Here is a 23882-nt window from a genome sequence, read left to right as displayed (position 1 = left end):
GATCACTAACTAGCAGATCGTGTTCCTCCCAGACACTGGGTCATGTGGACCCGGACCCAGATCCAAACTTGACGCAAAACTAATACGAATGGCACCTCTATTTTAAATGGTGCAGCTATTGTTGTCGTTGCAACCAACACATACTCACTTCCAACTTGTCATATATGGACATATTTTCTGTGCCCTCTCCGTGTCATTTTTTGACGTATTGGGTGTCCCCCAACTCGTCATTTTTCGACGTACTGCCTGTTCCCAATAAATTAAAAATTGGGGGTCCCCAATCCCTGGGCCGCGGACCAGTACCGGTCCGGGGTCCGAGGGCCGCTTGATACGCTAACTGTGATTCTTTCCACTTTTTTATTTTTATTTTCAAGTTTTATTTTGTAAAACTACCGGATTCTGTTTACCACATCCGTCTTGACTTGTCGCGTGCCGAATAGGGGCTGCTTGCTCGGAGCGCTAGCTAAGTTATAAGCCCAAAGCTAAAAGTTCACAAAAGCCAAAGAAAAATACGTGTTTGGAAAGTTTCTTTGGGGAGAAAAGAGCTGATGAGAAAACTGAGTTTTTAACTTTAAAGAAACATAAAGCTGCTGTTTACAGACAGAACCAGGAGTCTTCCTCAATGTATGGATTTGTGGAGACAGTTGTTTCCACGTACCAAGTTGCTCTGCATAATATGCAGTGACTGACTCTCCAATGTTTTACATAATCTCACAATAATAAAGATGCAGACACAATGGATTCAAGAAGCTAATGAGGGATAGAGGATCTTCCTTTCATTCATTTTTCTTGGTGATGTTGGCAGTTGTCCTGTTTTGTGTGTGTGTGTGTGTGTGTGTGCGTGCATGTGTGTGTGTGTGTGTGTGTGTGGCTGTCTGTCTGGCGCACAGTTCCATGTGTTTTATGTTATGTGACATTAAATACTGTCAAAGTTTCAAGTTTACTCAATTACTCAGAAGTGAGAGTTACATATAAAGATGTGCCACCAATCCTCGGCTACTGAAAAATATATTACACTGAATATTTAGAACATCATTTTATTACCTTAACTTCAAGAAATGTTTTCCAACTGGACCTCTTTAAATTTGAGTTGATGACCCCCGTCAAAGAGGAACACTCATATTTTTCTCAACTAAGTTTAACTGGCTAATTACCAACTCCAATGAAATTAGTCGGGTTTTGGTGTTTTTAACATGTTTCTATGGCAATTTTTTGATGATGGATGGCATATATGTGAAAAATTAGGCTTAAAATAACATTTCTGAGTGTTTATTTATTCAAACCACTGTGAGTCAGGAGGATATGAAAAAATGCCGTTGAAAAAAGCTTGAAGCCCACATTTCTAATCGACTGCTGCTGGTCTGCAGAAAACAACACAGGGGTTAGTGGGCATGATTGGAACTTTTTTTAAATGCATCAAAAGATTGAAGTCATGTTTGTCTTAGTCATTTTTGTAATTTAAACATTTGTGACTTGGAAAATGTAAATAAGATAATTTCAAAAATGAAAAACCTTAAAAATACTTGGTTCTCTGAAGCTATTTATTGTTCATCTGATGTTCAAAAACAAAATAAAACATTTACATGTGAAAGACCCTCACACAGACCTTAGACAGAATGAAGCACAAGGGGAGTTGAAGGGTCTCTAACTGTCATGATCATGTGTAGTGTTGACTTGTACTTTTTTAGGAACATAAGATATTTCAATGCTTACTTATCACCTTAGTACAGGGGTGTCGAACTCATTTTCACCGAGGGCCACATCAGCATAGTGGCTGTCCTCAAAGGGCCAGATATAACTTATACATGTAACTAAATGTAATGAAAAATAAACGCGACTACTCCTTAATGTAAAATAACTCATTATTTATTTATTATAACTTTTTTAAAGTGACAATTACAGTTGCATAGAAAACACATGTTTGCTTGTTACTCTAGCATAAATCCTTTTACATTTGATTCTGTCAGGTTAGGTTATATGGACAGTGTTTAAGTCCTAATGTATAGCTGCCCAATCCGATATTTCAAATCCAATTCCCCCTAAATATGAATAAATACACACCAATTTTTGTTTTTATTTTAAGAAATTAAAAACTTTTATGCTCTTGTGGGCCACATAAAAAGGGCCTTGAGTTTGACACATGTGCCTTAGTGGAGACAGTATGACCTCAAATTTATTAGCTGGTTTATCTTCAATAGACACAACAAAGGATTGTCTTTGAAAAACAATGAAACCAATGGACCGGGGCATTTAAAACATTTTTTGCACACAAATTATGCTAGTCAATTCAAATATAACTTTTAAAAACTTGTGAACTTGTTTGTGTTTAGGCTCCTAAAACCTGAGCATCTCATTCAAAACAGGTATACTTAACATGTAGTAAGGTCCTGAAAAAAAACTGAAATGACTTTGTGTCACAAGAACAGCCACTGCTGCATTTTGGTTCAAAATGCAGCAGTGGAGAAACGAACCCAGACTTTGACACTTTTTTTATCCATATCTTTGATTCTTCTTGGATTCTCATACTTTCTGTCTCACAGTTGAAGTATACCTATGATAAACATTACAAATCTCTTATCTATTTAAATGTAAGAAACTGCAAAATCCTCATTTTCTGTTTTCTGTGATGGATTGATAAAATTCAAAAGTAAAATAGATAGGGTTGTGGTTATATTTTACAAAAAATCATTTTCCTCTTAGCTGAATGTGATGAATCTATATTTTCTTGCCCGTTTTCCTAAAACAAAATGTTTTTTGTTGTCTTCTGAGCCTCCCTCTTTTCTTCTGTGTTGGCCCCCAGGTGGAGCGGATCGTGGACAAGAGGCGGAACAAGAAGGGAAAGTGGGAGTACCTGATTAGATGGAAAGGATACGGTAGTAAAGAGGACACCTGGGAACCCGAGCATCACCTGCTACACTGTGAGGAATTCATTGACCAGTTTAACAGTTTAAGACTGCACTCACGCAAACGAACCAAGCTCCCGAATAGCCGCAGCCACCCCCACACCATCGGCCATGCCTCTGCATTCGAACACTCCAGAGCTCGATCTGAGGCTCCTAAAAAAAAAAGAACTTGTGAACAACCTGTGGGGGTGAAAGTCGGCTCTGGTTTGGGAATTGGAGGTGGAGGATTGGGACCTACTCAGAAGCAGAGGAGGGCAGGTGTTGATGCAGGAAAACATTCTTTTGGAGACAAAATAAGTAAAGCCATGACACACAGGGATCCTCGCTTTTTCCACCGGTTGAAAGATCCCGACGGCAGACTGCAAAGCGGAGAGATGGAAGCACCCATGTACAGGACAGCAGCAAGGTCACAAAGACTACCTTTAGAAGGAGTGGACGGAGAAGTGGGGCACAAAGACACCGCTGGAACACATTTTCCTACTGAACTAGGTAACGTCTTTATATTTTAAACGGGTCACAACCAAAGCACCAAAATGTTGCGCAGTTAAACAAAAGGAAAAAATACACATCACACAAACAGGAAAGAGAACTACCTATTCAATCATTTTTCTATACCTCTTTATCTATTAAGGGTCACAGGGGGTGGCTAAATCGTACTACATGTCAGTCCATCTCAGGAACACACAACTACACACACTCACACCTAAGGGACTATTTTAAATCAACAATCATCCTATTAAGCATATTTTTTAGATGAAATATTCTGATTTACAAATACAAAATAGGACTTTAAAATAAATGAAACACTATTTGAAATAATAATGAAATAATATTTGATGGATAAAAATACTGGAAAAAATAAAGTGGAAGGCTGCCACAATTTAGGTGCTGCCACAGAGAATTCTCTTTCACCTCTTAGCTTTCAATTGGACCTGGGGACATTCGGGAGCATTTGATCTGTTGATCTTATTGGTCAAGCAGGAGTGTGAAGGTGCAAAAACTCTGCAAGATAAAGAGAAGACATAAAGATTCTAAATCAAGAGATTTAAATTAAGTCTCTAAAAATTGCAGCCAGTGTGGTGAAGGTGAAATAAGGGTGATGTGCTCTAGTTTAGAAGTCCCAGTTAAAAGGCTTGTAGCAACTTTTTGAAAGGGCTTAAGACCACTAGGGGTATAACGATCAATCTACCTAATTGATTAATCAATTTATTTTCCTATGAAATAGATCGATCTGTCTGAGGCAAGTTGTTAATCAAATTGAATTGACCTATACCATTCTAAATTCATTTCAGTATTAAATAAATCAAAATAGCATTTGAATTGAAGCACAATAGGTTTATTTGACTATAACAACTAAGTGCATCATAATGACCAACACACATGTGATGGCAGCAAAAAATAATCATGGCCCAGTGTGTAGGAAAATAGTTTAAATTTTTGCAAAGACATGTGACCACACAGTGTGGTAGAATGCAGAAAAACAACAGTGGGCTGAACTTGATGAAGCTAAAATGTGAATGGATTTGCCATTAATTCTTTTTTACTAGTATGTTTGTACACATATTTAATTTATACTTGATTATCTTGCAAGAAATACAAGAAATCTGGAAAACTTCACCTTCACTGTTCAGTATCCAGGTATTTATCTCTGAGTCACACTGGTTGAATTTTTGGCTAAAGATGTCCTGGATCCATTTTAAGCCAGTGAATCAGATCGTTCCAAATGAATCAATATCAACAATGAATCATATTAGCAGCCACAAATGATGGTGTGAATTGTATTGTTGCTTAAATGAATTGTTAAATCCCTACCACATGCGAGTCGTTGCAGATAGGGCCTGTATTAAAATTGTTATTAGTCAATGTTTGATCTTTACTTAAGAAGGAATAATGATTCATTAAATTGATTAGTCATCTTTTCTTCTGAGATAATTTTGAATTTTTTCATTTAAAAAAGCATCTTTTAGATAATTTCTGATGTAGAAAATATAGGATGTCAATACTTTTTTCATTTTGCATTACTAGCTATATAAAGTGTTTTTTATTATAAAAATGCTTGTGGAAACTAGAAGTCAAACCGGTTCAATATATGCATCGCTTAATTGCAATAGTCAAAGCGAGTGGTCACAAAGGCACAGACTCATGTCTGTTACGCAAATAATATGAGACCCATAGATTGGATTACTGTTGCTTGAACCAATATTAGTGTTATGAAACCATTTTATGTCCGGCTTTTTCAATTATTGTACATTATAATTCAGAGTTTAAAATGCAACCTCAAAACACACAGCATGTCTGTGCTTCAGAGTTACAAGGGCATCTGGTGTCGATGTGTTGAACCATTAATCCTCACTTGTAATGTTACATTTTTACCCCATAAACTTTTCTGAAATTAAATAAAACCTCCTGCAAGAAATATAGTTTCAAAGTTTGCCTCATGAAAGACTGAAGCGATCACTTTTGGTCCTGAAATTTGACCTTTTGTTTTTCAAGAATCCTTTGGACTGTATAGTCTGTAGAGGTTTACATCCAAATCCCAGCATGGACAGTAAAAAATGTAGAAGTAGTTGGCACAGAAGTCCAGTAAACCTAAGTTTGCATATTCTTTTATTTGCAATAGATGTTTCATATACGAAACATGTGTACACCCTGTCATCACCACAATCCCTAAAGTTTTTATTTTATTGCATCGCAGTTGATAGTACACGTAAATCCAACTCTTGGGTCACAGTCCAGGGTCTGAACCACTGAAGTTAATCATTTGTTGTCATTTAAAAAGGTCAGTTGAACTTTATAAGAGAGTCTATATCATATAAAAGGGCTTTTGAAATGGTCATTACTTTAACTGCACAACATTACATACTGTACATATTCAGTGGTATGTTTTTCAAAGTTGGATATTACTTTAGTTTTATTGAAAATAAATGTAAAATTCAGTTTAATTAGTTTGCATAGAACTGTGGGATTTATTCACTACATGGCTTCATTTTGATTTACTTCTTTTGCTCCCTGTACTTTTCATGCAAGGATTACCAGCTTCCCAAAGAAAAGTTAGTTTTTAATTTATAATTTAACTAAACTCTTGTTGTTAGCATTAATAGATCTTAAATTAAAAAAATAAAAAGAATCGACAGATCAAAGAGGTGTGTGAGTGAAATGGATTGAGCTGACACAGAGATGACAGCTGCTGATGTAATGAAGACATCAGGCTTAGAATATAAATGCCAACATCAGAGAAGATTTTAAAATAAAATGAGCAGCAAAACTAATATTTGCGACGCCTGTTCTGTGCTAATAATTCAAAATTAAATTGGTTCATTCTAAACGAGGATCCACTATTTGACTAAACTAATATCAGTGTTTGTCTCTTTGAAGTTCTAAAATGTTACTATTTAATTTTGAAGTTGTGTGTCTGACGAGTTTTACAAAGTCACAATGTTCAGCAGTTAACAAAAATTGATTAGTAGCATACTGTGAGACTTTGATACATAGACATTGTAGATTAGTATCAGTCCTAAATGTTACTTAAAAGATGGTGAAAATGAACATTTTATTAGCATTAGCTAATGCATAAATTAGCGAATCAAAACATTCCAGTTGCCAGCTATTTTTCATTAACCCAATAGAGTCTTGTGCTTCAAGCAGGATCACTAAAACATAAACACAAAAGCATAAAAAAGCTCTGCATTAATGTTGTTAATTCATTATGCATGTGGTTCTTTAAGTTCAGGGTGTAGCCTCTAAGTAGGTCCTTAATGGCTCCAGCATTGTCAGAACATGATAACTTCATCTTTGCCATACTAGTAAACATGTATACCGTCGCCTCATTAAGGCCTTTTAGATTCTAAGCTTTTTACTCCTAAGGAAATACCCCAGTATTGTAGCACTCCCAGATTCACCTGTCAACATGGCCTAATGCAAAAAATTCATCAACATTTTTATAGTGATAATGCTGTTCTACATAAGTTTAATGTAAATGTGTAACATTTATGACAACTTCTCTATTATTTTTAGTATGCAGCCTTAAAAATATACAGTTTTATAGACTTTAGAAGCACCATTTGGATTCACGTTTCATTCATCCACACAACCAAAATAAATGGTTTTTGTTAAGGATTTCATCATTCCTACATTGTGTCTCCTTCATGCAGCAGGTATAGCGGCCAAATTAGATACAAAGTTCAAAATATTAGGAAATTATTGCAAAACTACCTGTATTTCGTCATCACTTGCCATAAACTGACAGCCACATTTGAACATCTGTGTCTGATTCGCTTGCAGCCAATGGAAAGCTTCACGTCCAGGGCTCAGTAAAGCGGAAGCTGGCGGAGGAGAAGGGCTACGTGTTTGACAAGCGGCTCAGGTACAACGTGCGACAGAACGAGAGCAACTGTCGCTTCAGAGACATTGTTGTCAGGAAAGAAGAAGGGTTCACACACATCCTGCTTTCAAGCCAAACAACAGACAACAATGCTCTCACACCAGAGGTGAGCTCAAGAGTACACACTATCCTTCCTTTGTTTCCATTTGGGCCTTTGCTAGAATGTACATTTTATCACATGGAAAAATGTATTGGGCTTTTTTATTCATTAGAAAGTTTTTAATTTAATCTTGTAATAAAAACCCTACGGGTACTTGTCCAGGACTGGAAGGGAGCATTCTTGAAGCCAGTTTCAGAAATTAAAATTAAAGCTGTTTTTTTATCTTCTCATAAACAAGGAATCTAGAAGTATTTAGGGGTTGATTTCATTTATTCCAATGTCATTTCATGTAGATTTTGCAGCAAACATCACATATTTTAAGCCAAGCTCAGTTTTTCTGAGTTATAAAACATTTCATATCATAAATGATGGTCTAATTCATTAAATTTTACCCCCCCAAAAAAGTTAAAATTTGGCAATCAATTTACTTTTTGTGAGTTAAGTAATTTTCCTAAAAAGCCTTTAAGCATTACTTTCTAGCAAATATCTTTAAAGACTGCACACAGTCAGCTGGGTTTCTTTATTTTGAGAAGCTGCTCTGATTAGATGTTACTAACCAGCTGGGTCCCCTCTACAGGCATGTGTCAGGCATCATCTGTGCCATGCTGTGATAAATGACTTCTCTGGTATGCTGTCTGTGACAAATCAGACTTTCTTCCTGAATGCTGAGATTGCTATCTGATTCATCACCACTTGACAATGTTCCAGTCCAAAACTCAAAACTATTAAAAACACTTCAATTGACTCTGTTAGGGCTAGATATGTACAACAGGATGAAATGAAAAGACTATCTTGAAATTTTATGCTTGCAGGGTCCTGTGCAGGGTCACGGGGGTTGGAGCCAATCCCAGATACTTCCGCCCAGTTTTTATTTAAAAATTGATAAAGGATTTATAAGTAAAAAGCTTTGCAGTTCCCAAATGACCACTGTTGCCTGGTAGCTAGCAATTTCATAGTGAGTCACATTTCATAATATAAATGCCGTCAAGCTGAAGAAAGAGTCCTACCAGGGCTGGCTGGCTTGTGGGACTCCAGAGGCAGCTGACAGGTATCGGCAGTCTAAGCGAGCTGCGGCCCGGACTGTTACAGAGGCAAAAACTCGGTCCTGGGAGGAGTTCGGTGAGGCCATGGAGAAAGACTATCAGTTGGCCTCAAAGAAATTCTGGCAAACTATCCGGCGCCTCAGGAGGGGAAATCAGTTCTCTATAGGCACCGTTTTCAGTGCAGATGGAAGGAATACTTCGAGGATCTTCTCATTCCCACTGACGCGCCTTCTGTTGAAGAAGCAGAGAACGAGGACTTTGGGGTGAGGCTGTCTATTACACAGGCTGAAGTCACTGAGGTAGTCAACAAGCTCCTCAGTGGCAAGGCTCCGGGAGTGGATGAAGTCCGCCCTGAGTACCTGAGACACTCCCTAGGAGTGTCTTGGCTGACACGTCTCTGCAGCATCGCGTGGCAGTTGGGAACTTTACCACTGGACTGGTAGACAGGGGTGGTGGTTCCCCTTTTTAAGAAGGGGGACCGGAGAGTGTGTTCTAACTAAAGGGGAATTACACTCCTTAGCCTCCCTGGGAAAGTCTATGCCAGGGTACTGGAGAGGAGAGTTGTCCGATTGTCGAACCTCAGATTCAGGAACAACAGCGTGGTTTCCGTCCTGGTTGTGGAACAGTGGACCAGCTCTACACCCTCTTTAAGGTGCTGGAGGGATTGTGGGAGTTCGCTCTTCCAGTCCATATGTGTTTTGTGGATTTGGAGAAGGCGTTCGACCGCGTCCCCCATGGTATCCTGTGGAGGGTGCTCTGGGAGTATGGGGTCCGGGGAGCCTTACTAAGGGCTGTCCGGTCTCTGAATGACCGGAGTAAGAGTTTGGTTTGCATACCGGCAGTAAGTCAGACCTGTACCAGGAGCGCGTTGGACTCCGGCAGGGCTGCCCTTTATCAACGGTTCTAGGCGCAGCCAGTGGCCGGAGGAGGTCTGGTTTGGAGGCCACAAGATTTCTTCTCTGCTCTTTGCAGATGATGTTGTCCTGTTGGCTTCAGCGGGCTAGGACCTCCAGCGTGCATTGGGGCAGTTTGGGGCCGAGTGTGAAGCAGCTGGGATGAGGGTCAGCACCGCAAAATCTGAGGCCATGTTTCTCGACCGGAGAAAGGTAGTTTGCCATCTCTCTGTGGGTGGAGTGTCCCTGCCCCAGGTGGAGGAGTTTAAATATCCGGGGGTCTTGTTCACGAGTGAGGGAAACCGGAGCGTGAGATTGACAGGCGGATCGGAGCGGCGTCCGTAGTTATGCGGTCGCTGTATCGGTCCATTGTGGTGAAGAGAGAGATGAGCCAATAAGCAAAGCTCTCAATTTACCAGTCGATCTTCGTTCCAACACTCACCTATGGTCATAAGCTCTGGGTCATGACCGAAAGAACGAGGTCCCGAATACAAGCGGCTGAAATTAGCTTCCTCCGTAGGGTGGCTGGGTGCTCCCTTAGAGATGGGGTGAGAAGCTCGGTCACCCGCGGAGAGCTCGGAGGTAAACCGCTTCTCCTCCACATCGAATGGAGCCAGTTGAGGTGGCTCGGGCATCGAGTCCAGATGCCTCATAGAAGCCTCCCTGGAGAGGTGTTCCAGGCATGTCCCACTGGGCGGAGGCCCCGGGGAAGACCCAGGACACGTTGGAGAGACTATGTCTGTCGGCTGGCCTCACTTTTCTTTGCCCCCCCAATTGGCCACTTTCGGCTCCTTGTTGACAGCTAATTTTGGCCAACTTGATTCTTCATTTTTACCAATCAGAATCTAATGTGTAACATCATAGGTTATCCATCCATAGATTGTTCATTCAGTCTATGGTTATTAGTCCCAGTAATACTTTTTTTAGCATTCATGTTTTTATTAGATATTCTAACATTGTGATTGGAGTTGGTCACAATAATGACATGGATGATTGTTTTTCCATCTCAGCCTAATTACACTACAAAGACAGAATTTTATTCTCTTCTCCAGACCTTGTCCCAGACCTTCTCCAGAGGCCTAGTCTGTCTTTAATGCAGACTCATAGGTTTTGCAGTCTGTAGTCCACAGGCACTCAAGTAGCTTAAACTGTGTGTGCACATATGTGTGTGTGTGTTTTCATGCGTCACGATAAGCCAGTAAGCTGCAAGCTTATCAAACAGCTCGCGTAGCTCTTGCTGTGTCTCTCAGCCTTTGAAGCAGGAACAAGAGAGTCTACGGATGTGTTCTCTAAATGGAAACAGCTGAGCAAACTTTAAAGAACATCCCTACAGGTGTTTCCACAGTATTATACAATAAGATCCCCAAACCTTCAGATGATACTCTCGCATGTCTGGGCTTACTGTACCTGCAGAAACACTAAATAAAGTATTCTTTATCTACTTTTAAATGTACTGTATGTACTTCCTGTCTGTTACATTTCCCTAAATCTGTCTATTCACCATACAGATTAAAGAGTGGGTTGTTTGCCAATAAATGCACAGTAAATACATAGTTATTATTGGGTCAAGCAACTGTTTACAAGTTGTCTGTGTGAATTTATGTAAGACTTCTAACCTACATTCTCCTCAACTACAACAAATCTGATAGTCACTTTGAATACAAGGATCTGCTAAATGTATCCAACAAAATATGAATTTTTATATTTCATTTATATATAGTTGTAAAATATTTTATTTTCATCACAAGGCATTTTTTCTGATTTGTTGATGAGAGTTGATGATGTGGTCATTTCTTTGACTCATATAATATTGGCAATAACACAATCAGACATTAAATCTTGCTCATTTATGTGAATAAAATTTAAGTGGCTCCTGTTTATGAAAAGTTTCTAAAAATTCATAAAAGAGCAAAATCCTTATAATTTGGCCTTTGTTTCAACTAATCATGCCAAAATTCTCAGTTTCAAAACCTAACCTTATGTTAGGATATCAAGCCGAATCTTGGGGAGAGTGAGTTGTTGCATCCATACTACATCTGTTTGTTTGTTTACACTGAGAGTATCAAACACATGGGGTTGTGCTAAATTTAATATACTTAATGTTTTTCATTACTTTCAGAAGGCTAGTAGGAGCCAACTGAAAATGTGTTTTTAATTTTTACTTGCTTTTTAGCCAGTTAAGAGAAGGATTTTTATTCTTTTGGGTTTTTTTGTTTGTTTGTTTTGTTTTATTTACTATTTATGTATTTCTCTATTATTTATGTATTACATAAATACTTTTATTGTCATGGTATAGGTACAACAACATTCATCAGCAACTCTCTTGTGCAAAGGCCCCGGAAAACAACAACATTAAAAAAGTAACAAGATGTTTGACCCTTATGCTATCCTATGACCCCACCCTTACATTGACGTATTCTCCCTACCACGACAAAGGTGGATAAAGGTGGAAAGATTTCATGTAATCCATGGACACCAGTGAAGATCACAAATCATTGAATTTAATACGGTTCAGCGTACTGTCTTGTGGGGTCTAGATGACCCAACTCCCAATGTTAAAGTGCCTAGGATAGCACAAGGGCTAAGAAAGTAACAAGATCTTTCAAAGAAAAAAGTCAAACTAAGGTGCTAATTTCTGTTCATATTTAGAGCTAAGACAGCTCTGAGTTAGAAGTTGTTTCTTAGTTTGTTCTTGTTTGCAGTGACCTGTATTGCCTCCCGGAGAGCAACAGGTCAAAGAGGTGGAAACTGTCTTTGGGCTTTATTGAGCCAGCGGGAGCGACGGGGTTGAGCAGAGGGGGCAGAGAGCAGCCGATTGTCTTTTATATATCGAACTGAAACAAAACCATGACCCAAAAACCGAGGATTGAACCAAATTGTGGGGAAAGTGAATTGTTGGATCCCTAGTCTCAACTAGACATGAACTTTACATCGAATTTGCCTGAATTTACCTAAAGGATTTAGATTTTTCAAGCAGGCCCAAAGCTGGGATTATTACTTACTTGTTAAGTCTTTCTGTTGTTTTGACATGATCACTATTTATTTGTGGAGTTTTGTTTTCCTGATGTTAACATTTAAACTTTTGAGTCCCAAAGGGTTGAGAGATTTATCATTTCCCTGTGCTCACTGATATGATTTGTTGCTGCCCCTCGGAACCCTTTTCATTTATGCATAGGGGGTCAGGGTTTACTTTTTTTTTTTTACAAAAAAAGTTCAAAAGAAAGGAAATAAAAACATTGAACTGTGGTTAAAATGGGCCCTATATCACTCTACAATGTGTTACCTCACATGTAATGTGGTAAAGCAGATAACCAGGAGAACCAAACACTGAATCACTGCCTGGCTGCTGCAGCTCCAGACTTCTTTGTAATTGACAGTTATTTTGAAAATCCTAGTGTTCTCGCTGGGACTGATTTGTTTAAATGACTGCCTTATCCACAGAATGACAACAGTTTGAGTTCAGATTTGCCACATGCAAAGAAGCAAACATGTGATTTTTTGCTTTTTAGTAACATCATTTTTTGCCACAATTTACACTCATGCAACCCACATGATGTTATTTCAGAGGACGCTACACCTGAGCTCATTATCATAAAGACTAAATGTCAAACAAAGGCAATTTTCTATTCTTGGAAAAACATGCTTTTTATCTTTTAGCATGTTCACAAGTGCACTTGTATGACAGGGTCAGAAGAAGAATAAATGTGGGCTGCACCCACACTGAAGGCCTATCAGTAACAACTGAGAAGAGAGAATGGGTTTGGAGACATCAGTTCACTTTGAGACTGAACGGGTAATATGGGTCAGGAGTGCTAATCTGATTAAAATGCAGCGGCAGACAGTGGTGATTGAGGGGAGATGGTGATGTGTGTGAGAGGAGGCTGAAGGTCACAAGTCTGTCATGTCAAATAATCTGTTTCTGATTTTTACCTAGCCCCCACCCCTGCCAGGAAAAATCTTCACACCTCTTTTCCCTGTCGACCAAATAGAAAAACAGCCATCTTTCTGAAAATGTGCCTAACTCGGCCAAAATATTTTAGTATGGTAAATATTTCTGATCAAAAAGCTAATTGTTTGAGCCTTTTAGCTTATTTCTGAGATCTAATGCTATTTGTTCGTGTCTCTATGGCTGAAAAGTGTCGTCAACAGAGTCGGGTGACTTGCTGCTAACAGGAAGAGTGCCAAGTAAACAGGCTGCTCTGCAAGTTAAAATGTACACATCTTATTCAAACTCTGCATTTTACACAGAGGAGCATAAATAAGCTGCAAGCAGATTCTGCATGTAAAGGACCACAGACGTTTATTCTTCACAGTGAAAATGACATGTGTTGTTGTTTGTTTTAAGCTTTTAAACATTTTTTGAAATGCATTTGAATATTGCACATTGCGTAAGCAGTCCAGTCCAGACTTACTCAGACATCCTAACACAATCCTAGAAACGGTGGTGCAAGCAGTATAGAGGAAAATGCATCTAATGCAATGATGGATTCATTCAATAGCTCTGCTTTAAGGTTTAAGGCTCAGCTCCAGGCTCAGGTAGGTGATGCTGCTGGAGCTGATAATATATTATCCAACTTAGCCAGCTTTGTAGAACATCATTTATTTTCTCCCATAAGCCTATTGCATGATTTCATCAAACTTGATGGCATAATTAGAAATAGAGGGTGTCTTCAAAAGTGCTGTTCAGTGTCATCCATTAGATCATTAAGGGTTGTCCAAACTGTGTGTAGCCCTTCTTTATACACATTCCCTGAAGGTACTAGTGGCTTTTTTGAACAAGCAATTAGTCAAAGGATGTAAATAATGGAGGACTAATTATGGGAATTGGAAAAAGTTGACAGTTCGACAAAAGGAATATTGTCTTTGTCCCTCAGATCATGAAGGAAGTGTGTCGGGCTTTGGGCAACGCAGCTGCTGATGATAGTAAGTTGTTGCTGCTCAGCTCTGTGGGGACTGTTTTCTGCAGCGGTCTGGAGCCGTCATACCTGATTGGACGTTTATCCACAGACCGAAGAAAAGAGAGTAGCCGAATATCTGATGCTGTTCGGTAAGAGGAGATCCTTTTCTCTAAAGACGTGGGTTCTTTCTATCACATATTGACACTCTGCACTGATACCTTCTGGGACTCCATAGGGACTTTGTCTTGGCATTCATCCACTTTAAGAAACCCATTGTGGTGGCAGTGAATGGACCTGCGATGGGCCTTGGGGCGTCCATCTTGCCGCTGTGTGATGTGGTTTGGGCAAGTGAAAGAGCCTGGTTCCAAACTCCATGTGCAGCCCTCCACCTAACACCTTCTGGATGCTCCTCCTACACCTTTCCCCAAATCCTGGGTGTGGCTTTGGTAAATCCAAGAAGAAGTTCTAACTTTTTCCAAGATTCTTTGACTTCATATGTTTTCTTAAAGCCAACAAACAACAAGACTGCATTTTATCTTTCAGGCTAATGAGATGCTATTCTGCGGCAGAAAACTCACAGCACAAGAAGCGTGCAGTCGAGGTCTGGTCTCACAGGTCTTCTGGCCAACTACGTTCAACCAAGAGGTGATGCTGCGTGTAAAAGAAATGGCATTGTGTAACGCAATGGTAAGTTGTTAACCAAGCTCAGATTACAAAACCTACTCTTGAGTATATTCAAATGAGATTTTCCTCTTTTGAATGAAAGGTGTTAGAAGAGTCCAAATGCTTGGTGAGGAGCTTCGTCATGTCGGTCCTAGAAGAAGTAAATGAGAAGGAGTGTCAGATTCTGAAGCAGCTGTGGTGTTCAACCAAAGGCCTGGAGGCACTCTTCAGTTACCTTCACAGTAAAACCTACGAAAAGTAAAGTCCACGTCCAGAAGGTTAAACCTGGCCAATGTGAGAGAGCATCTGCAGAGGACGCCCTAAAGGCCTGTGTCCATCCATGCTCCTGGAGAGTTTTCACATATTGCACTGTCTTTCATCTCTACGAAGAAAATTAAATACTGTTCTTGTGATTTAGGTTTTTAGCAGAATTTCTTTTGACATCTGGATCCAGTTTCTCTTCTGAGTCAAACAGCAAAGAGCCAAATGCACACTATTAACAAGCAGACAGCAACATCATGGGGGTATAGAAAATCAGTGTCGTGCTTGATTACAAGGGAGTTTGAGTGAATATATCATATTTTTCAAATTGCAAACCATACTTTTTTAGTGTGGAAATGTATTTTTCATGGTTTTTTTTTAATACACAGCTGTATTTAAGCCCCGTCTTGAGCAAAACAGTGTACGCTTGAAAGAATAAACTTGTAAAAGATTAACTTTACCCTATATGTCTTTTTGTATTTAGACACATAGTGTCTAAAGGTTTTAAGACTTTAAAGAATCTGTTTAAGCATCTATTTAGAAAAAACAAATTACAAACAGTAAATGGGATCACACTCCAAGAAGCAGTAAAATTTACTAATGGAGTGATGCAAGGGTGTTATGGTTACACCTGCCGGCATTTCAAAGGAAGAAATCAAAGTTAGTTCACCAGTTTTATCCTCAAATCTTCTTTTTTAGACTCATCTACTTTCCCTTTATGGTTTTGTTTGGGGCATTCCTTAACATTATTTAAAATGTACTGTTCTAATATCGCAAGTTTATTCTGATCATATTTTTTGGTTTTTCTCAACGTTGTCTTAAATATAATATTGTAATTATTTCAGATTCAAACCAAAGTTTGGCTTTAAGATGCCATTGCGTTATACCCCAATCTGCTCAGTCATATGTAAAACATGTATGTAAAACAGTAGGAAACTTGATTAATTCCCACAGAAACTAACAGGCTACTGTTAGAGATCTAAAACTTTCAGTTTTTTCAATAGAAATTAAAAAAAAAAAAGTTTCACGTCTTTATTTCCCAAAATCTTCATTATCATCGCCAACAAAAATGTAGTCAGATGAAAGCTGTTGGTTAATAAACCAGCTGCATTGCATTGTTTTTTTTAATAAGTAATCAAAATGCATCAAAAATATTAATAAAGATCAGAAAAGAGGTGCAGAACACTAGAAGTCTTATGTGACTGCTGACTGTGATTTAAGCAAAAGAAGGATCAGTGAAGTTTAACTCGTCTCCAAGCAGCAACCTCACACATTAAACTGTGATTGTTCATCCGTAGAACTGATGTAATGTAATTGTCATATGATAAAAATTGGATAATCGTGTTGCTATTGTTTGACTACTGTTTTTGTTTCTGCACATATTTGAGGACACAGAAGAAATCAAACGTCGGTGAACAGCATTGTGGAATTTGTTTGTCCGTGGAGAGTTCGTATTTACCTGCATGTAAAGAAAGTTTGAACAAGATTTTATATTTTTCATAGTATACCATATGTAGGGATCTATTTTGTTTTACCAAAGTGTAAATGTTTGCCGGTGTATGTAAATGTTTTTGTAAAACTTGTCCAATTTTCAGAGAAGACCTAAAAAACTGACTGCTCTCTGCAATGTTTGTACAGCATGTAATATACTTCATGAATGTATTTCCTGTCAGAATGCCTTGAATTTTAGGGTATAATTTGTACATGCATTGTCAGTATTGTAGCAGTAATGTGGAGCGTTTATATTTGTATTTATGTATTCCTTTATTTGTGCAAATTTGTTTGCTCCAAAGGCACCACAACATGTATCGGTCGTGTTTTTGAATAATCCCAAAACTTTTAGATGGAGATAATGATATAGATAAAAAATCAAATAGTAAATGGTACTTAAAATTCAACCTGTTTAATAGTGGGAGATTGTTTTTATTGTGTATTGCAAATGTAAAGTAATTTAAGAGAGATTTTATTTTGCAGAGTTTATTGGTATAAAGAAATTGAAAAATGAGTTTAGCTGCACTTCAATGAAATTTTGTTTTTCTGTTCTGTGTCTTTTTATGTTTTTCCTCTCAGCTACTTTAATTAACCTAAACTACAATCACTGACTTAATCATTTTAGCCCAAAGAAACTTGTGTGAGAAAAAGGATTTGAACTTACACAAATTGGTCCTCTTACTCTTAAGGATTATTCATATTAATCTTTAATCATTGAAAAAACCCAAAAGATACACCTATCTGTCAGAAGGTAACAGTTCGTATATTCCATTTCTGCTTTTAGCCAAGTTATGAAGCAACGAGGTCATTAGCACTGCAATTTCTGTACATCAGCAGCAAATCGCTTAGACCTGCAGGGTGTTAGTTACAATGATTCCCAAACATTAGGCGGGAATCTTTTCTTTTCTTTTTTTTTTTTGTTCTTTTGTTTACACACCACCTTTTATACAAGATACTTTTATTTTTGAATTGTTAATTCCTCTGTCCTGTTTTCCAAGTTTGTGTCCTGGCATGTGCTTTATGATGTGTTTGGGATGACAGTTAAAAGATGAAAAATACCCAGAAAGGACTTATTTTTGCTCAAATATTTATTATAAATGCCTATTCTAAAGATGGATGTCTTTGTCTCTTTTTTAACCACCTATATCATGTTCTCCAATCTAAGTCTGCAGTTCTGACATTTAAAAGTCCATATAATGAGATGGAGCTGCTTAAATTTAAAAAACAAAAAACGTTCATAACCTGCAAAATTCTTTTCTAGTTGCTCTTACTGCAAGCACAAGTGGTTAACCACTTCACTTTCTTTGCAGTTTAATTCTTTTAAGATAATTTGTCTTAAAAATTGAATATCACAACAATATTTTCCTATTTTTTATTTGGTTTTAGGCTGGGTTACATCTGATATTACTCGTGCCTGAAGCAAGGATTTCATTTAGATGCAGCCACAGCCAGTTTACAAATGCTTTAATTGGATATTATAATCTGCTTTAAATGTAAGCTGTTTAATATTAGGTAGATTTATTAACCTTTATTGTAATAGTGCATCTTACAATTTCATTTTAAACTGTTCTTGGAGGCTGCATTTTAATCAGTGCTTCAAATGTGCGGTTCAGCCCATGAAAAGGTTGTCAGATCTTTCCTGCTACAGCCAAACTGTTTTGTGTGTTGTTGTGCCCCCTTTTTTGTTGTTGCTTGTGGGAACCCCAGGTGCCTGATTAACACCTGATTGACAGCACTTGTCAGCATGGGTCTATGGGTGCAGATGATGAGTACTGCACTGATGTAGGCATAAATCTGACATGTTAGACAATGAAGAGTGAAGCAAATGCAATATTGAGAGTGTTAATTATTTGCATTGCGTTAATAGAATTGCAAAAAAAGCACATGACAATGTGCTATATCTATATGTAGAGATACTATTATGGATGTATGGATTGCAGACAAATCTTCAGATCAACTTTATGTATAAAACACAAACAATTTCCACAAACCTATAGTTCTGTACTATTAAATTACACATAGAATAATGAAAAATATATAAAATGATTACAAAAGTGATAAAAATCCAATATGATAATTTAGTGAAAGTCAAAAATGGGTTTTAAAAAAAGAAACTCAATAAAATAAAGCTAAGAAGACTGCCTGCTTGTTCCAGAGCTTTGCAGCTACTGCGGAAATAGCATGGTCCCCTCTGCATATAAGGCTGCAAAAGTAACAGAAAGGTACCATAACATGCAAAGATTTCTAAGAAAATCTCTGAATGGGTTTTGAAATGATGAACATGCAGCCAGTGCAAATGAAACGATTTGTTTGATGTGTTTAGGCTGCTTTGGTTCTCGTTGAAAGCCGTCCAGTGGCATTTTCAACCAACTGCAGCACTAACCCACACACAAAAGGAACTGCAGTGATCCAGCGCTGTGGTAACAAAGGCTTGGATGAAGAATGCACCTCATTTTGTCCAGCTGCCTTAAATGAAAGACATTTGATGCTACCACCCAGTTGGTTCTTTTCTTAAGTCCACCTTCACCCCCGAACCGATTACATCAGGTGGCCCATTATTATCTAAAGTATTTAGAATGATCAAAAAACTGTTCTATTATATGTATCCTTACATACATACAGTATGACGCAGAAAGCTTGTGAGAGCAGCAGTGGAGAGATGTGAGGGGGGAACTCAGGGGAAAGGTGCAACTGCATCAATGATCGACTCTTCTTGCTCGCTGTGGTGATGGACAGACTGACAGATTAGCTCTGGCAGGAATAAGTTGCACACCATGATGTTTACAGATAAAACTGTCGCTCTGCAGTGAGGGAAGCAGCCAGGTGGATACAGACCTGAAAAGAGAGAAACATGCTTTGGAAAGAAAAATCAGTTTTGCAAGAGGTGGAGAACGAATGGGAGTTTTAACCACTTTGGGTTAATTATTTAGAGGTATTGGGACGGGGAGCAGATGAAGTCGACTCTCCGAGAAGACAACAGCCAACGTAAAAGATGTCAATTAACTGTCTGAGCATAACAAGGAATTAAAAGCTAACTGTATCAGAGAGTCAGCTAAGGTTGGATATTTTGGGAACCAAACCAGGAAGTGGTTTTGACAATACAGAGTAGGGATCGTCAATAAATTAAAGTAGAAGACAAAAGTTGCCAAATAAGAAAGTTAAAAATGTTGTAAAAGGAGCCCAAAGCTAGTCAAATCAGGGAACAGGGTCAAAACAGAAACACAGGATGAAACACTTTTTTTTTTTTATTGCCCATAGGTCTGCTCTCTATTTCAGTTTAATTATTTTGTCCAATTATTCATACCCTTGTTATATTTTCATAAACTATACCCCAATCCATTTGACAAATGTATCTTTTTTTCTATCTTTACAGCATTTTTTTTATTGCTTTTTGGTGTTTTTAACATGTTCTTGTGGTATTTTTGATGATGGAGGACGGCACTGGGAAGACTTTTACAATGGGTCAAAAGATTATCAGAGTGGCACTTTAACAACGCTTCACCTGAATTATTCTAATATCATATGGAATAACACATATTCTACCTACACTGCAAAACTTCCGAATACACAAAAGACAGCTACAAGAGCTATATCCTGGTCCCCGGCAAATTCTCTAACAGATCCTTTCTTCCACAGATACAGCCTCCTTAAGATACTGGAAATCAATTCATATCATAATGCATGCACAGTGTAGTGTTGTTAACAAATTAACCCTTGTGCTATCTTAGGTGACTCCACCCTTACATTGACGTGTTCTCCCTACCATGACAAAGGTGGATAAAGGTGGAAAGATTTCATGTAATCCACGGACACCAGTGAAGATCACAAATCATTGAAGAAAAAGGTTCAGAGCACTGTCTAGTGGGTCTATATGACCCAACTCCCAATGTCAAAGTGCCTAGGATAGCACAAGGGTTACAGAGTCGTGGTGTGACCTCCTACCACTTTTTTCACCCTCTCATCACCACGACAACAGGAATAAGCATACGCTAAAAGAGAAAAATAGGAAGTTACAATGTACCACCTTTTCTGTCTGCACTAGAGATCCACAAATTTGAAATAATTTGGACAACAAAATTGAACAGTGTGCTACAATATACATATTTAAAAGGAAACGGAAATTGCAATTATTGGCTGTTGTCTCTCCTTGTTCGTGACACGTGTATACGCATCTGAGTTTATGTTGTTGGAGTTTATTGACTTATATAATAACATTTCCATTAATACCACCATTAAATTCTTATGTTATCATTTTAGTTATTTACTTTTATTATTGTATTTTTCTTTTTCCACCACAAATTGTTATTCCTTTATGCTTGGCTAAAATGTGGGATCCCTGATAATAAGCATCTGCTTCGAGGTGTCCATTTTTTCCACGTTTGTTTTGTGAGGTGATTTGTTTTGGTGACACATTGTGGAGAAATAAAACTCAACTAAACTAAACACAAGTCTGCCATTCCTCACAATCTCCCTCAGAGCCTCCAAAAGATAGACTATCCTCACACTACATACAACATTCCTGACATGACTGCAGTCATGTTTTGATACCTCCCCTCCCACTCTCACTGCACTTTTCTTGTTTTGGGCTGACATCAACCATCATCTGCATTGATGATTATCAGTCATAATTAGTTATTGATACTTTCAACAGTATTTTCTCTGTTTCTGCTTTTGCCTTTACAGTCAGATCTATCTATTACCAGATTGACTCTCTTAGAATATGTTTATGCAGCAGCAGTAGTATGGACATATTGTCTTATTTCCTCCTTGAGGTGGCAGGGTCCACTCCTTCCCTGAGAGAACAGCACACTCTCCCACTTTGTTTGCACATAAAATTTAACATAAAAATATATTAAATTCATTCATCTTCTTCTGTTTGATCACTTTTGGGGTTGTGGGGCTGCTGAAGCCTATCCCAGCCACTTGTGGGCAAAGGCAGGGGACATCCTGGACAGGTTGACAGTCTGTCGCAGGGCCAGATATCACACATTAGCTCTCACACCTATGGACAATTTAGAGTTGCCATATGATCGCGTTTTTCGACGGTAGGAGGAAGCTGGAAACCCTGCCTACGCATGCAGAAGGAGAAAATGCAAACTCCACACAGAAAGGTTTAAACTAAACTAAACACAAGTCTGCCATTCCTTATTCCAGCCAGGACTTGAACTGGGGGCCTTCTTGCTGTAAGGCAAGAGCGCCAACCACTGCGCCACCGTTTGGTCTTCAATCTTCCTAAATTTCCTATCTTTGGGTCCTTCCTGGTCCAAAGAGGTGGATGAAGATGTCGCTGCCTTTTATGACGTTTCACTGGTGTAGACACCAGTAGCAGAGAAAAGGGAGAATGAGATTCAGTTGATTTATTTTTGAAAACATCTTTTATGGGAGAAAAAATAAGGCAGTTTCTACCCAACAACACTTAGCAAAGTTGTACACAGCACTAAAAAGGATCCTGATAAGAAAACAAATTTGGGGTTGGACCTTTTTTCATACTTTTGATCTCAAAGACTCTTCGTCACAGATTGAGTCAGACAGTTTGATTTTTGCTGATCAGGCAATAATGAAAATCAAAGTATTCTTAGCCTAATCCATTGTAATATTTTATTAAATGAGTCAAGAATTCATGTAATTAATTCGCTTTATTCAAACCTGAATCAATATGATTCACCAATGTACCAAACTTTCAACATTCATTGGTGCATAATCCTTGCTTTCGTGAACAATAAAGTTAAAAGACATTCCTGAGATCCACTGCACACAAGACATTAATTGGGCTGAAATGATCACTTCTTACAACTACACGAGTTTCACAGAGGGGCACTGCTGTAGTGGGGAAAAAAGTGATGACAGCAGCAAAAATCTTCAGCTCTGTGGAGACAGATGGGTTGTAACGTTAACCTTTAGGTTTGTGTTCCACCTCGATCCAAAGTGTTTTATGCACACCCACCTAATTGTATTATTATGCACTCATTCCAAATGTTTAAATGCTCGAGTAAAGCACACTTTAACAAGCAGGGATAGCCTTGTACCCCCTTTAGATTCAATAGAGCAATGAACGCTACTCGTGTAGTTTCATGCTTTGTTCAGTGTCCCAAAAAAGTAAAACCATCTTCAGAAACTGTCCTTCGGTCCTTCTTTCAGCCTTTTTCTCATTTCCTCCGCGTGTTTCTTGCTGAGCTCTCGCTTTTCCAGTCTCTTTAAGATGATAACAAGAGAAACACCAGGTTAATGCAATACATTACATTAGAGTTCACTATTTAAAGATTAAAACAAGGTAACTGACCTCTCTTTTTAGGCACTCACGCATTGCACGGTCCAAATCATTACAAGTGCCGAAGAACTTCAAAAAATTGTGCTGTTGTGAGACAAACAGATATTATTTTATATCATTAAAAAACACAGCAACGACCTAATTGCAGGAAATGACAAACCTCTTTGTGGCACTGCCTGAGGAGAGATATGAATTGATTGCACTCATCTGTGTGCAGGTGAGGGGACAGGTCAGGGTGCATTATGAGTTAAGGGTTTACTGAACCACTGCAGCTGTACTGAAAAGTCACAGACATAAGGAATATTGTAAAAATGAACAAAAAAAAACTAATACAACTCCAAATGGTGTATAAATGTCGGTCATAAGTGGTAACAAATGCACTACGGTCAACCTATTCCCAAATCTTCTAAAGGATACTAACGCCTCCCCATCCCTCTCCTTGCTGTTCTGTCATTGTGAAGAGGAAGGTTCCAGAGGACACGACTCACTTACCTGCAGACACAAAAATGCCCAATATTAGCAAAAATAACAGTCACCCCTAACCGACTCAAGGTTCATGTTTTTTGTTCTTTACGGTCATATAAATATGCGTGTCTCTGTGCTGGATAGGAATGAATAAAACTTACCGTAGAAAGACGTGTTCTCATCTGATACAACAAGTTTAAGTTAGCTAATGTCAAAGTACTTCCATAATCAGACCTTATATGTCGGAACAAAATGTACACCACACCGAATAAAGTACGTTTCTCTTACAATTTAACTACTTTTATAAAATAATTTCCATTTGTAAAAAAACAAAAATGCTAACCCAACATAAACAGTTAGCACAGCTACAAACGCGATGTCAGACACCAGAAGAGGACATGCAAAGCTTTCGTAACTTTCCAGCGCCCTCTTCGTCTTCTGGTGGAGTTTTATGGCGGATGGCACATATCGTTGAGGTACATGACCGCCACCTACTGGTGTGGAGTCTCTCCGTAA

General features: G+C 38.4%; 2 protein-coding genes across 3 annotated transcripts in view; one reads left to right on the top strand and one right to left on the bottom strand.

The window, feature by feature from the left end:
* The window catches only part of cdyl2 (chromodomain Y like 2), a 30870-nt gene extending 13120 nt beyond the window's left edge, over positions 1-17750 (top strand). Inside the window, exons 2-7 of the mRNA XM_004067348.4 lie at positions 2801-3392; positions 7185-7390; positions 14195-14367; positions 14454-14664; positions 14762-14905; positions 14985-17750. Of these exons, the coding sequence (XP_004067396.1) occupies positions 2801-3392; positions 7185-7390; positions 14195-14367; positions 14454-14664; positions 14762-14905; positions 14985-15143 (1485 nt within the window). The 3' untranslated portion in view covers positions 15144-17750. The remainder of the gene's footprint in view (positions 1-2800; positions 3393-7184; positions 7391-14194; positions 14368-14453; positions 14665-14761; positions 14906-14984) is intronic.
* A 4467-nt stretch (positions 17751-22217) lies between these two features.
* cmc2 (C-X9-C motif containing 2) lies at positions 22218-23823 on the bottom strand. 2 transcript variants are annotated; one of them, XM_020714673.2, is made up of 4 exons: positions 23528-23823; positions 23062-23393; positions 22914-22985; positions 22218-22825 (listed from the first exon to the last, which is right to left on the bottom strand). In XM_020714673.2, exons 2-4 carry the CDS (start codon positions 23140-23142, stop codon positions 22742-22744), a joined length of 237 nt encoding a protein of 78 aa, XP_020570332.1. In that variant the 5' UTR covers positions 23143-23393; positions 23528-23823; the 3' UTR covers positions 22218-22741. The 2 variants fall into 2 exon arrangements, with proteins under 2 accessions (XP_020570332.1, XP_020570337.1); XM_020714678.2 differs by having other exon boundaries at positions 23062-23178.
* Positions 23824-23882: the final 59 nt, after the last annotated feature.

This window comes from Oryzias latipes, chromosome 3, assembly GCF_002234675.1.
Source record: "Oryzias latipes chromosome 3, ASM223467v1".
NCBI classification, from domain to species: domain Eukaryota; kingdom Metazoa; phylum Chordata; class Actinopteri; order Beloniformes; family Adrianichthyidae; genus Oryzias; species Oryzias latipes.
This window is presented reverse-complemented; position numbering and strand designations above follow the sequence as displayed.